Source organism: Engraulis encrasicolus, chromosome 2 (genome assembly GCF_034702125.1).
Source record: "Engraulis encrasicolus isolate BLACKSEA-1 chromosome 2, IST_EnEncr_1.0, whole genome shotgun sequence".
NCBI lineage: Eukaryota > Metazoa > Chordata > Actinopteri > Clupeiformes > Engraulidae > Engraulis > Engraulis encrasicolus.
The window spans coordinates 37,557,387-37,569,656 of NC_085858.1; the positions used below are offsets into that span (position 1 = coordinate 37,557,387).

General features: G+C 44.3%; 1 protein-coding gene across 1 annotated transcript; it reads left to right on the forward strand.

The window, feature by feature from the left end:
- The first annotated feature begins 475 nt into the window (after positions 1–475).
- LOC134462358 (uncharacterized) lies at positions 476–7,514 on the forward strand. The gene is made up of 10 exons (XM_063215348.1): positions 476–568; positions 850–938; positions 1,187–1,223; positions 1,949–2,653; positions 3,491–3,599; positions 3,837–3,970; positions 4,148–4,210; positions 4,324–4,351; positions 5,426–5,569; positions 6,108–7,514. The coding sequence occupies exons 1-9, from the start codon at positions 518–520 to the stop codon at positions 5,533–5,535; spliced, it is 1,326 nt and encodes a 441-aa protein (XP_063071418.1). The 5' UTR covers positions 476–517; the 3' UTR covers positions 5,536–5,569; positions 6,108–7,514.
- Positions 7,515–12,270: the final 4,756 nt, after the last annotated feature.

The following is a 12,270-nucleotide window of genomic DNA, read 5'->3' on the forward strand; positions in this document are numbered from 1 at the left end:
CTTGTACAATTATTACAGCCAGAGCCGTACAGCGGGACGTATGCGCCACCCAGAGGGACAAGTCTGTAGTTGCAGATCGATGGGTGAGCCAATTTCTGAGCGAACCATCGCGTGTAGGCTATTGTACAGTTTGTCAGCGCACTTTGTATGCTATGCGATAGGCAGCTATTTTTCCAAAGGCGCACGATTGACAGTGCTATTACGCGCGTGTTGAATTACAGGGTTGGTATCCTCAGACTGTTATTTGGGATTTTAAATCTTACATTGGTCAACAATGGATAAGTTATACTGCTATCAGTAAACAATTTCCAGTTTGAGATACGCTGTGCGCGATTAACTTCAAGAACGTGGCCCGCATTCTAACCACCTGTGCAGTCAAATACATTTTAGATCAACGAACGTCACAAACATATTTGTGACGAAACAACATCAGTGGAACGCGAGGGTAAAGAGAAACAACTTCCATCAACCACAACACACTTTGATAGCAGTAATTTTTGAAGATGCGAGAGTTACAATGACATTTCCACTATATATTGTAGACCACTGGGACCGTCCAGAACTTATGGTATGTAGAAACAAAAGTGTGTGCTTAAACATTAAGTCAATTTTAAAATCCATATAGTCTAATTGTCTGGGCCTAATCGAATGTATAGGAAAGGATAACTTCAATGTTTTGTCACCATTTTCAAACTGTTTAAAAATGTGCGTTTTGGGGACACCCGATCTGTATGAACAAAACATATTCCTCTTAATTCCTGTGTAAAGCATCTTTGACCATTCAAAACGCTATTGGCTACACAAGACACATTGTTATTTGTTTGTTTGTTTGTTTGTTTGTTTATGTAGGACTTTGTGGCTAATCATTTTGAAGAACTCTTCAATTTTGACTTGGGAGGGATCCAAGTTCCCCAACCCCTGGAGGAGTTTTCAATCCCGTACGTTACACATCCATCAGCTGTTACCTATTATCTAGCCACACCTGAGAGGCACAACAAATAAAATGTATTATTATCATCATTATTATTATCATTATTGTTATTATTATTATCAGTAGTAGTAGCAGTAGTAGTAGTAGTAGTAGCAGTAGTAGCCTATGCCAATATATCACAAGTCAACTGCCACAACATGTAGGCCTACTGTACGCACCTTCATAAAACTTTTTCTTTCTCTTCTTGTATTTCAGTGAGCTATTTGATATCAGAACATGTTTCGTCAGCCAAGTAAGCCTATTTTAAATCTTCGTGATATGGTGTTTGCGTCTAATATCCTTATTTCTGCTTGATAACAATGTTTTCTTGTTCCTCCCTTTGCATAAATGGGTAGCATAAGTAGTAGGCCTATGTGTAAATAGCTACTCTGGTAGTTCATTTACAACGTGATAGCATGGTGTCTTACTTACTGCACACTGTGTGTGTATGTGTGTCTTTATTGTAGACCTACATATATCAATATGTTAGTGTATTTTACTGTGTGTGTGTGTGTGTGTGTGTGTGTGTGTGTGTGTGTGTGTGTGTGTGTGTGTGTGTGTGTGTGTGTGCGTGTGTGTGTGGCACACCAACAAGGTGTGGCACTCACTCCATGTACTCTACTCTACTCATGATACATATTCATGGACCAAAAAAGCCTATCTGTCTGTATCAGTAGGCTATGTCTTTTGTTTACTGCGTGTGTGTGTGTGTGTGTGTGTGTGTGTTTGTGAGTGAGTAAATGTAAATTCATGTAACAGTATCCCTATTCAGACTGGGCTTTTTTTGGCATTCCTGGGCCTGGGGGGGCTCTTATGTGTGTGTTATATGTTAAGTTTAACTGCACATTGATGACTGGTCAAATGCATTTTCAATCTTCTGTCTTAACTCTGTTACATAGATTTTTGACATTAAAGTACACTTGATATACAGTATGTGTGTTAGTGAGACCACTGTTTTCCCCCCTGATTGTGTTCCAGATGACTCGGCCGGAGATGAATTGGGCGACAGAGAAGATCGTGCGCTGTGTGGCCTTCATGACCACAAACGTCATTGTGCCAGCTCTAACCATATGCAACAGCATCGAGGGGACCTTTACCCCGGGGGGCAGGGGGTGGACTACTGCCATCGTCCCACAATGTCTTCCAGAGCAGCTGGACCATCTTACGGCCGGTGACATCTGTCTGTCAGAAATGCCCGAGGAGATACCCTACCGTCGGAACCTGCGCTGCAGGACAATGCCACCCATCCAGAATGGCCACGGGATCACGGTCGAGGGTGCCCGCTCCCTGGCCAGGGCACTGGTGCAGAGCCTGGCTCCTGGACAGACCCTGTGGAAGAGGGACTCCTATCAAGGCACCTCAGACCTGTTTGCGGCCCTCGTCAAGCAGAGAAAGCACCCTACGGCGATTTGGCTCACGCAGTCCGTCATTGCGGAGTACGCTGGCCGGCTGTGCCAACTCCGAAGGAAGCTTGCACAGGCAGAGGAGGAGGTCAAGGACACCACTGATGTCGCTGCTGCGTCCCCACCCCTTGGCTTCCAGAGGTTTGCGGTGCTCTTCATCAGCCACTTTGCAATGGAGGCCAGCCGTATCCTCCTGGAGTGCCTGGCCAACGCCCCAAGGGCAGTTTGGTTGCAGGTGATGTGGCCTGCCTCACCAGCAGAAATGCTGTTCTACCCTCAGGTAAAGGCAAAGATATGTTCTTTTAAAGGAACACTCCACCCATCTGCATTAGGCTTTCCATTGCTAGACACCCAGTCATACTTTTGAACACCCTCTCAATTCCCCCTGAGACAGGAGAAATCCGTATTCACCTCTTGACACGTCCTCCTACAATGATGTAAAAATCGTCATTTTGCATCATTGTAGGAGAAAGTGTAAGAGAGGTGGATTTCTGTTGAGACTACAAGCCTTTTTCCCACCCTTTCAACCCCGCCCATAGGGGGTTGGACCTAAAGCGCTAACAGACCTATTACAGATCAGTGTGCGAGTGCTTTTGAAATCACTGGCTTTGAGGCTCCAGTAAGTCACTGGCAGAGCTGCCTGGGTGTGGCCTGTGGTGCTTGAGTATTACAATGCATTATGGGGATTGTTGTCACAAATCCACAAGCACTAAAAAGTCATTTTCTGCCTTTTCTCGGCCAAGAAGGCACCAAATTAGAAATGTATGCTACTATTCTACTACATATATGACCCACTTTCAATACATATTCATGTCTCCACCGGTGGAATGCCCCTTTAACTCCCAGGTGAGGTGGGAGAGAGAGAGATCCATTTGGGAAATGGAGGTGCTGTGGGTGGTGCAGAGCTGTGCTCTACTACAGTGAAAGAGGTGTAGGTTTATAGAGTGTAGGTTTTTGAAGTTATGACCTGAGACATTATGACCTGAAGTCTACACATAATGTGTAGGCAAGTTTAATTTAAGCCCAATTTATGATACAATATGGTAATATCGAACACATTAATGCATGATTAGTTCTATTCCACTCATTAAATCTTCATGTCTTGGTTTGGCTACAGATGTTTGAGCCAGACAGGGAGTTGAAGATAAACTTAGTGCTGGAGCAGATCTATAAGAGAGTGAGCGACTTCACTGCCCTGGCCTTAGAGCAGACGGACAACGAGAGAGGTGAGATGTGGACACATGATGCAAAAATGTTTTTTCTTCTATTAAACAAACAAATAAAAACATACATAGTACATACAACATTTGGAGCAACCCAATATAAGACTATTTTGATCCCCCCCCCCCCCCTCCCCCTGGTACTGCACTTTTGACGTTTTTTTTTTTTTTTTTTGCACTTTATTGATAAATGTCACTTGACTTCATGTAAACATACTAAACTTTCATCAACTGTCCTTTAAGTTCTCCGCGTTCTACCGTTCCTCGGAGTGGACAATGAGGACACCGCCCCTGAGGTGGCCGAGGACGTGCCTGTCAGCAGTGCCGTGCCTCAGATGCAGGTCTCCCAGGCCCAGACTTCTGGTGCTGACAGTCAGGTACAACCAAACATTTTTAATATGGTAACAAAGAGAAATAATACCATCACCAATACCAATATCATCAATGGGGACAGTCCAATTCCAGGGTGTGACTTTCCACTGAACTGAATACATTTTCCAGAACCTAATTAAAAATGTGTGATCTAGTAGGCTATGTCTGTGCTTAATTTTCAGCTCTCAGGAAATAGCAGGAGACGCAGATTCTCATTCCGTGCCTTCTTCCACCGAAATAATAGAGTGAGTAAAAAAATGAAAATTCCATACTTGACATTGATGTCATCTACTGCATCGATCAATATCATCTTGCTGTGTTTAATTACAAAACATTATTTTATTTCCCTTTCCTTAAGGTTATGAATGCTCTGGTGCCTTGCCCAGGTATAACCCACTACAACTTCCCATTCTCTTCTATCAGTATGTAGAGTAGAGTAGTGTAGATTATCATTTATTGATCCCAGGGGGAAATTAAGGTGTCGAGTAGCATACATACATACATATATAAATACAAAAGACATTACCCACGAGACATTACACACATCCTTACACATTAATTAACCATATTGTATGAGACACTTCGAGCCAGCACAGCCATTCCAATATACTGTATATGAAGGGTTCAGATGCAAAACCCCCTAAGTGCCTTTTCAGAAAATAATCTTAATTCATTTTTATTTAATACAAAGCTATCAAAATTGCATATTTTTTATTTTATTTATGTAATATAACTATTTATATGTATTATCAAGTACATGAATGTAAACCAAACCAACAACGGGGCTCTCTAAAAATATAGAAGTGCAGGTCTTCGGAAATGGAGTTAGGGGGTTTTGCATCTGAACTCTTCATATATATCTGAGGAAGGGTTGGTGGTGGCCCGAAATGTCACACGACAATAAAATGGGTTAAAAAGGGAGCTCAGCTCATCAGCGTTGCGGGCCATCATTGTCTTTATGCAAACTGATGTCTTGGCCCTGCACCCGTTTATTAAACTTGGATGTGTGTGATATTTGACTGTGTCCATTAGGGGTGTAAATCTCAGCCTCCATGACGATATGATATGGTATCGATTTCTCAAAGCAGGGATTCGATTATTTTAGATACGTAGCCTCTTACTGCAGCAGGGGTCGCCGGTGACCCTATTCACTTGCTGAAAAAAATTCATAACAACATTGCTATGACATTACAGAGAGCCATAGTGATGCGCTAAGGGTTAAGCATTCCCCACGATACGATACGATTTAATTCTTTCCAATTACTTTTCCACTTCTATTATGTTCTAGAGCTAGCGCATTGGACAGGGACCAGCAATTCAATTATTTTCGATTCTTAAGAATCCCCCACCATACGATGCGATTCGATTAAATCACCGGCCAATACATTGATACATTTCGATTACTATTTACACCCCTAGTGTCCATGCAGTGTGTGACGGTGATGTGTTTTGCATTGCAGCAGTGATGGAGGAGCATAACAGTGACAGCAGGAGGAGGCCATCACTGAGGTCCAGAGTGACCTCTGCCCTGAAGAAGCTCTGCTGCTGCTGCTGCAGGGCTGAGGAGTGACCCCTAGTGGCAGGGGAGGGGACGGGTGTGGAGAGTGAGTACATACTGTCTACTTTCTATACTACTACGGTATATACTAAGCAAATAGTAAATGTATTAAATAATTAGACAGTAAGTATACATAATTTGTTAAAATCTTCTGTTAAGTTGCATTATTCAGCATGCCAACTGACAAAGACTTGGCTGGCTTGCATCTGCCGGCTTCTTGTCACTAATTGCTGGACTGATATGCGATTGAATGGAGATACGTTTTCGACTCTGGTGACACACCGACTTGCCAACCCCATAGGCTCATTTCCACTGCCGGTTTTCTGGTAGGCTTATGGCTCGACATAGCACGACTCAGCCGCCACTTCTTGCTTTAAGATTGAACTATGTTGTGCCCAATCCAAAAGCAAAATTGGCGACTGAGGCGCACTGTGTCAAGCTGTAGACCTACCAGAAAGCTGGCAGTGGAAAAGAGGCATAGGTGGCAACAGCCTGGCTACCAAATAAGACTAGTAATCGGGAATCGGGAATGGAGATGATGGTTATATATTAATAGTAATAGTTGTCTGTGTTGTGTTTTACAGTGGGAGAGGAGCGTGGTGGCCAAGCAGAAGAGCAGAAAAGGAGTAGAGGGGGGTCATCACTGGAACGGCCCCAGCTTATCTGAGGGACACAAGGCCGTATATTGCCATACAGTGCCACCAGTTAGTATTGGCACCCTTGAAGCTTACGCACCTTATGAGACATATCTCCAGACAACAAATAATAAGGTCAACCATGACTTTTCTATAGATAGCTTGTGGTTGATACTAAATGTAAAAATGATCAACAGCAAGGAATACTATGAGGGAGAAAAATTGAAGAAGCTAAAGCTCCTGGAACCACTGGTATTGGCACCCTTTACTGGATACCATTGTGGAAACCTAATTTGACTCACATATGGTAGATAATAAATGGGAATCACCTATGACCAATTGCTTTTGCCCATAGGATATGAATAAGGCAAGGAGTTTTTTATATTTGTGTTTTAAATAGCCACCTGTTACATCTTGTGCGTCTTTGACAAATGTGAAGACAGATGGGCTGCCTGAGGACACCAGAAATACTATTTTTTGCAACAACAAGACCTCCAAATAATAAAAGGTCATCTCAAAAGACCCTAGTATGCCATTTCCAACACTGTGTTGTGTTATTCAGATATTTGCCAAACAGGGAGCTGTAAAGAACATCCTTGGATGTGGGGTTAAGGGAAGAAATGATGATAGTAGTCTGTATAAGTCGGTGCAAATAATGACAAAACACAGGGTCTAACATCTAAAGACCTGAAGGTCAACTTTGAACTGTTTTGGGAAGTTTTTTCCAATAAGCATCACAAGTTAAACACTACACAAAGTTTTGTTTTTTGGTTGGAGGCAAAGACAGACCACATTGCTTCATGAAAGTCATAAAGGAACACCTGAAGTCTGTATAAGAGAATACAGGGAAAGCACAGCCCTTTTATGAATGTTTTAAGGTCAGATGAAGCAATAGTACAGCTTTTCAGTGATGCACACAAACAGCATGTTTGCATATTCTGCAAGAAAGTCTTTAAGGAAAAGGACACCCTACCAAAAATCAAGCATGATGTCAGATCTATAATATTATGTCACCCCATTGATGCATTAGGTATTGGAGGCTTTGACCATATCACGGGTATCATGACAGGCATCACAGGTATCATCATTTACAGGAAAATGTGTAACCATGTCCAAGAACACTTGGTTTGAGGTGAAGATCATGTTCAGCAAGACAAAAACCCAAAGCACACATCCAAATGCACACATCCAAATGCCACTAGGGAAGTGCAAGAAGCTCGTAGACGAATACCAAAACCTTTGGAGGCTGCTTTTGCTGTCTAATGGTGTGAGACCAATCTGTTAAGGAGGGGTGCCAATATTCATGGACATGCCCTTTTTCATGTTTTTGCTTGAAATTCCAAAATTCATTTGGAAAAAAATACTTTGCTATTCAACATATCTTTGAACCTTCAATTAAAAGACCCTGTTGCTAAAAGTTGTTTATATTTTCATTTATTTCTGGATATACTGCACATTTTGTAAATAAAACTAAGGGGTGCCAATACTAACTGGCGGCGCTGTATATATGCTAGACTCCTCCAACATCAACGTTTTGGGGGCACTGTTGCAAGCCGGCAGTTCTTCTCCCAGTCTGCTGGACACAGATCTTGGCCCCGGTGGTGAAGGGTATGAGCAGTCCCAGAGGGTCGTACGTACTGGCGGGCGAGGACACGGTAGATGGTTCGCATGGTGTGCTCAGCAGGCTCAGTGGAGCGGAGGCGGTAGCTGAGGCTGTCAGACGGGCAGTTCCATAACAGCCCCATGGGGCCCTCTCGTGTGGGTCAGCTGCGTCGTGGGACAGCCAGAGTTCACAGCTCTCTGAGCGCATCTCAGCTGGCATGTGTCGGATCAGCTCTGGCAGGTTGGTGGCCCACTGGCGTAGCTCTCAAGCCACCACAGAGGAGCAGAGGTTGCAGCGTGCCGATCAGCTGTTTGGCTTCTGATGTGGAGGAGAAACTCTGGAGCAAGTTGTCCACATAGGAGCAGTGTTCGACGGAGCACCGGGTTTCTTCCTCTGGGCTGCCGTGATGCAGCATGTGCTTCTTCAGGAGAGCGAACGTGGCGCAGCAGGGACTGCACAGCACACGATGTCGAACTGCAGCAGCACTTTCCATTCGTAGACAGTCGGGGCTCTGGTACGGTCCCGGTCACACCAGATGAAGGGGAGGAAGGGCTTGTCCTCAGGCAGGAGACAAACATGGTGGAACATCCCTTTGATGTCGCTGCTCACAGCGACCGGGTGCAGCCTGAAGCGTATTAGCACACCCAGTACAGATGAGCCGAGTGTAAATCCGGGATGACGTGTTGCTGATGGGGGCTGGCAACGGCGTGACCCATCCATTCCAAAAGTGGTCTACACTGGCTCCGACATCTTGTGGAACAGTGTGTTGCTTTGCAACGGAAACGACAACGATTCAGATGTTGACAACGACTCTTCAAGTTTGTGAAAAACCCTCTTTGTCAAGGGAGAAGTCTGGGACCCTCATAGCACCCACAGATGAACTAGAGGAGTAGCTGAGGAAGACCTACTGCCAGCAAGCATTACGGGTGACATGCCAGCAATACAACCAGCTGAACACCAGATGAAAAAAAGGGACCTTACATGGAGAGAAATTGAGAGCACAGTACAGCGGGCAAGAGCAGCATCAGCCCCTGGCCCCAATGGGGTCTGCTCGTTTTTCCGACGCCCCATTGGTCCGATGCGTCAATGTTCCGAACATTTCCCATTGATCCTACAGCACTTAGTCTCAGATAACTTTTTACCAATTAAATGAAACCCTTTGTCCCGACAGTCCAATGTTCCGACCAAAAGCTGCTTTAGATCACCGTCATCTCTGAAGCCAGCGCAGTGGTCATGCAGCTGTCTGTGACAGGTTAGGTTTAGGTAAAGTTTTGGTCAAGGCACAAATTTAAAACTCAGAAACATTGCAATATCCTACTGACAGGTTAGGGTTAGGAATGGTTTTGGGTAGGGCACAATTGTAAAACTTGGCAACATTGCATTAATGACAGGTTATGTTTAGGGGTGGTTTTGGTAAGGGCACAGCAAGACCGACTCAGATGGCATCTATGTGCTCGTCGCAGCGCATGCAGCTGAAGTCTACTTGGCACCGGGAAAAGCAGGACATACGACCTGGGATGATGACCAACCCCAAACAGCCATTGGTCGGAACATTGAGCTGTCGGAGCAAAGGGTTTAATTTAATTATTTCAAGTTAGTGGGCTGTAGGATCAATGGGAAATTTTCGGAATATTGACGCATCGGACTAAAGAGACGTCGGAACAATGACATGCTACCGCCCCAATAGCGTTCCGTATAGGCTCTGTAACACGCCAGGAGTCTTGAGGTACCTCTGGAATCTGATGAGAGTGGCATGGGACACCTAGTAGTCCTATAATGAAGTCTCCTCCAACACAAATGATCTAGCCATGCCGTATGGATGGGGTGTGGCAGGGGTGTGGAACCTATTTCTCGTGGGCTGTTTGCAGCCCTTGTGGCCATCTTATCTGGCCCCCGATATGATTTTAATGTTACGCAATTTCACTGAAAATATTGTTTTGTAAAGAAATTGTATAAATTACATTTGCAATACAATTAAGTTACATTTTCATGGGACCTTGTGAAGTTTGGGTTTGTTGTAAAGGTGTCCGGCTTCAACGTACAGTAGGCCTACAGGGTAGCATGTCATTTTTCCGACGCCTCTTTGGTCCGACGCATCAATATTCAGAACATTTCCCATTGATCCTACAGCCCACTAACTCGAAATAATTAAATTAAACCCTTTGCTCCGACAGCTCAATGTTCCGACCAATGGCTGTTTGGGGTTGGTCATTATCCCAGGTCGTATGTCCTGCTTTTCCCGGTGCCAAGTAGACTTCAGCTGCATGCGCTGCTACGAGCACATAGATGCCGTCTGAGTCGGTCTAGCTGTGCCCTTACCAAAACCACCCCTAAACATAACCTGTCATTAATGCAATGTTGCCAAGTTTTACAATTGTGCCCTACCCAAAACCATTCCTAACCCTAACCTGTCAGTAGGCTATTGCAATGTTTCTGAGTTTTAAATTTGTGCCTTGACCAGAACTTTCCCTAAACCTAACCCGTCACAGACAGCTGCATGACCACTGCGCAGGCTGTCAGAGATGACGGTGATCTAAAGCAGCTTTTGGTCGGAACATTGGACTGTCGGGACAAAGGGTTTCATTTTATTGGTAAAAAATTATCTGAGACTAACTACTGTAGGATAAAAGGGAAATGTTCGGAACATTGACGCATCGATCAATGGTGCGTCGGGAAAACGAGCAGACCCCGGCCTACAGTGCAGGGGGAAATCCTGGCTTGTGTTCATAGTATGGCCCTTGGAGGACCTTTGGAGAATTTGAAGTGACCCCTTGAACAGCAAAGATTCCCTGCTGTTACGGAGTGCAGGGCAGATATGTTATTTTATGTTATTAATAAAATCATCGAATTCGATCATTCAATCATGTCTTACTCTTGTGTTGTGCTCATCTATTAGAGGGGTGTGGAACCTATGTCTCGAGGGTCTTTTACGCCCCCCCCTTGAAGCCGTCTTATCTGGCCTCCGATACAATTTTAATGTTATACAGCTTCATATGAAATGTTTTGTAAAGGAATATTAGAAATGACATTTGCAATACATTTAAGTTGTAGAGAAGATGGGGGTCTGTTGTAAAGGTGACTGCCTTCAATATAGGCCTAAAGTGCAAGGGAAAATCCTGGTTTGTGTTCATTGTACGCCCCTCGGAGGACTTTCACAGCTCCTGGAGGAATTTGCAGTGGCCCCTCGAATGAAAAAGGTTCTCCATCCCTGATCTATTATAACAATTGTACACAACTTGTGAAGCTTTATGTCATTTATTAATTTTATACATTTGCAATAGATCGATACATTTACTGGTATAGTATTTACACAATTCATTTGCATGTTGGAAAACAAAAAAAAGGAGAGAGAGAGAGAGAGAGAGAGAGAGAGAGAGAGAGAGAGAGAGAGAGAGAGAGAGAGAGAGAGAGAGAGAGCACACCCTGGGAGGAGGGAGCAGGTTGAAGACTACATGAAGGACTCTCCTCCACCCTCTCCTTTAACACATCTGATCAGAGGCAAAATTACTTTACATTACATCACATCTTGTTGATGTTTTTTTTTTTTTACAATCCAAACAGGAAAGATGTACAGAGTCACTTTACAACAATAAGCCCTGATGTCCATTAGTCGTTAGTCGTATGTCTTTTAGGAGGGTTTGGGCGGGGGACAGGGAGTGCATAATTGAGTTGATGTCTTGCCCAGGTGATGGGTAAAGGGGTCAGTTGTCCCAGGCCCAGAGAGAAAAGGTGGTACCCAGAATCGGGTCATCATTTACATTTGCATGTATTGGGTTAGGGGCCCTTTCAGATGACTTTTCCCCGGGCCCAGCCAAAGCTGTCAGAGGCCCTGGTCTTACTGGTTGTGGTTGGAGTGCACAGTGCACAAGAGGGGCTTCTGTCCCGGCTACCGAGAGAGAGAGAGAGAGAGAGAGAGAGAGAGAGAGAGAGAGAGAGAGAGAGAGAGAGAGAGAGAGAGAGAATGGACCTCTAGGTCCACCCACACCGAGCCGCGCTTTATAACAGCTCATGTGCGGTCACGTCAACAACATTAGCACAACCAGTCAACATCACCACACCTGACGGATGACCACTGTATACACCGCACATTTCCAATGCAGACGAGACAGGGAGACCAGACCACAGTAAGGGCTGGTATTCAACAAATGAAAACGACAACAAAAAGAGAAAGAAACAAAAATTAGTGGCAGCTCCCTCTAGAAATACAACAGCATTGTTTTCATTTGAATCAGAAAATGCAGAGCACTTCAAAGCGGTGTGAGGAGCATGGATTGTTTCAAGTGTGCCTATGCTCCAATCATATTGCTCGGTCAGGCACACACCCACCAGAATCACGAGCTATGCAGATGATGTCATTTTACACGGCTTTGGGGCTCAATGGCAAAATGCCACCCAATTTTGCTACCAACGAATAAATAGACTAAATGCTATATTTTTGGATGGTGTTCTCTCTAACTAAGACTACTGATGCCTAAAAAGCTGTCAAACAAAAAGGAAGTGTGTGGAAAT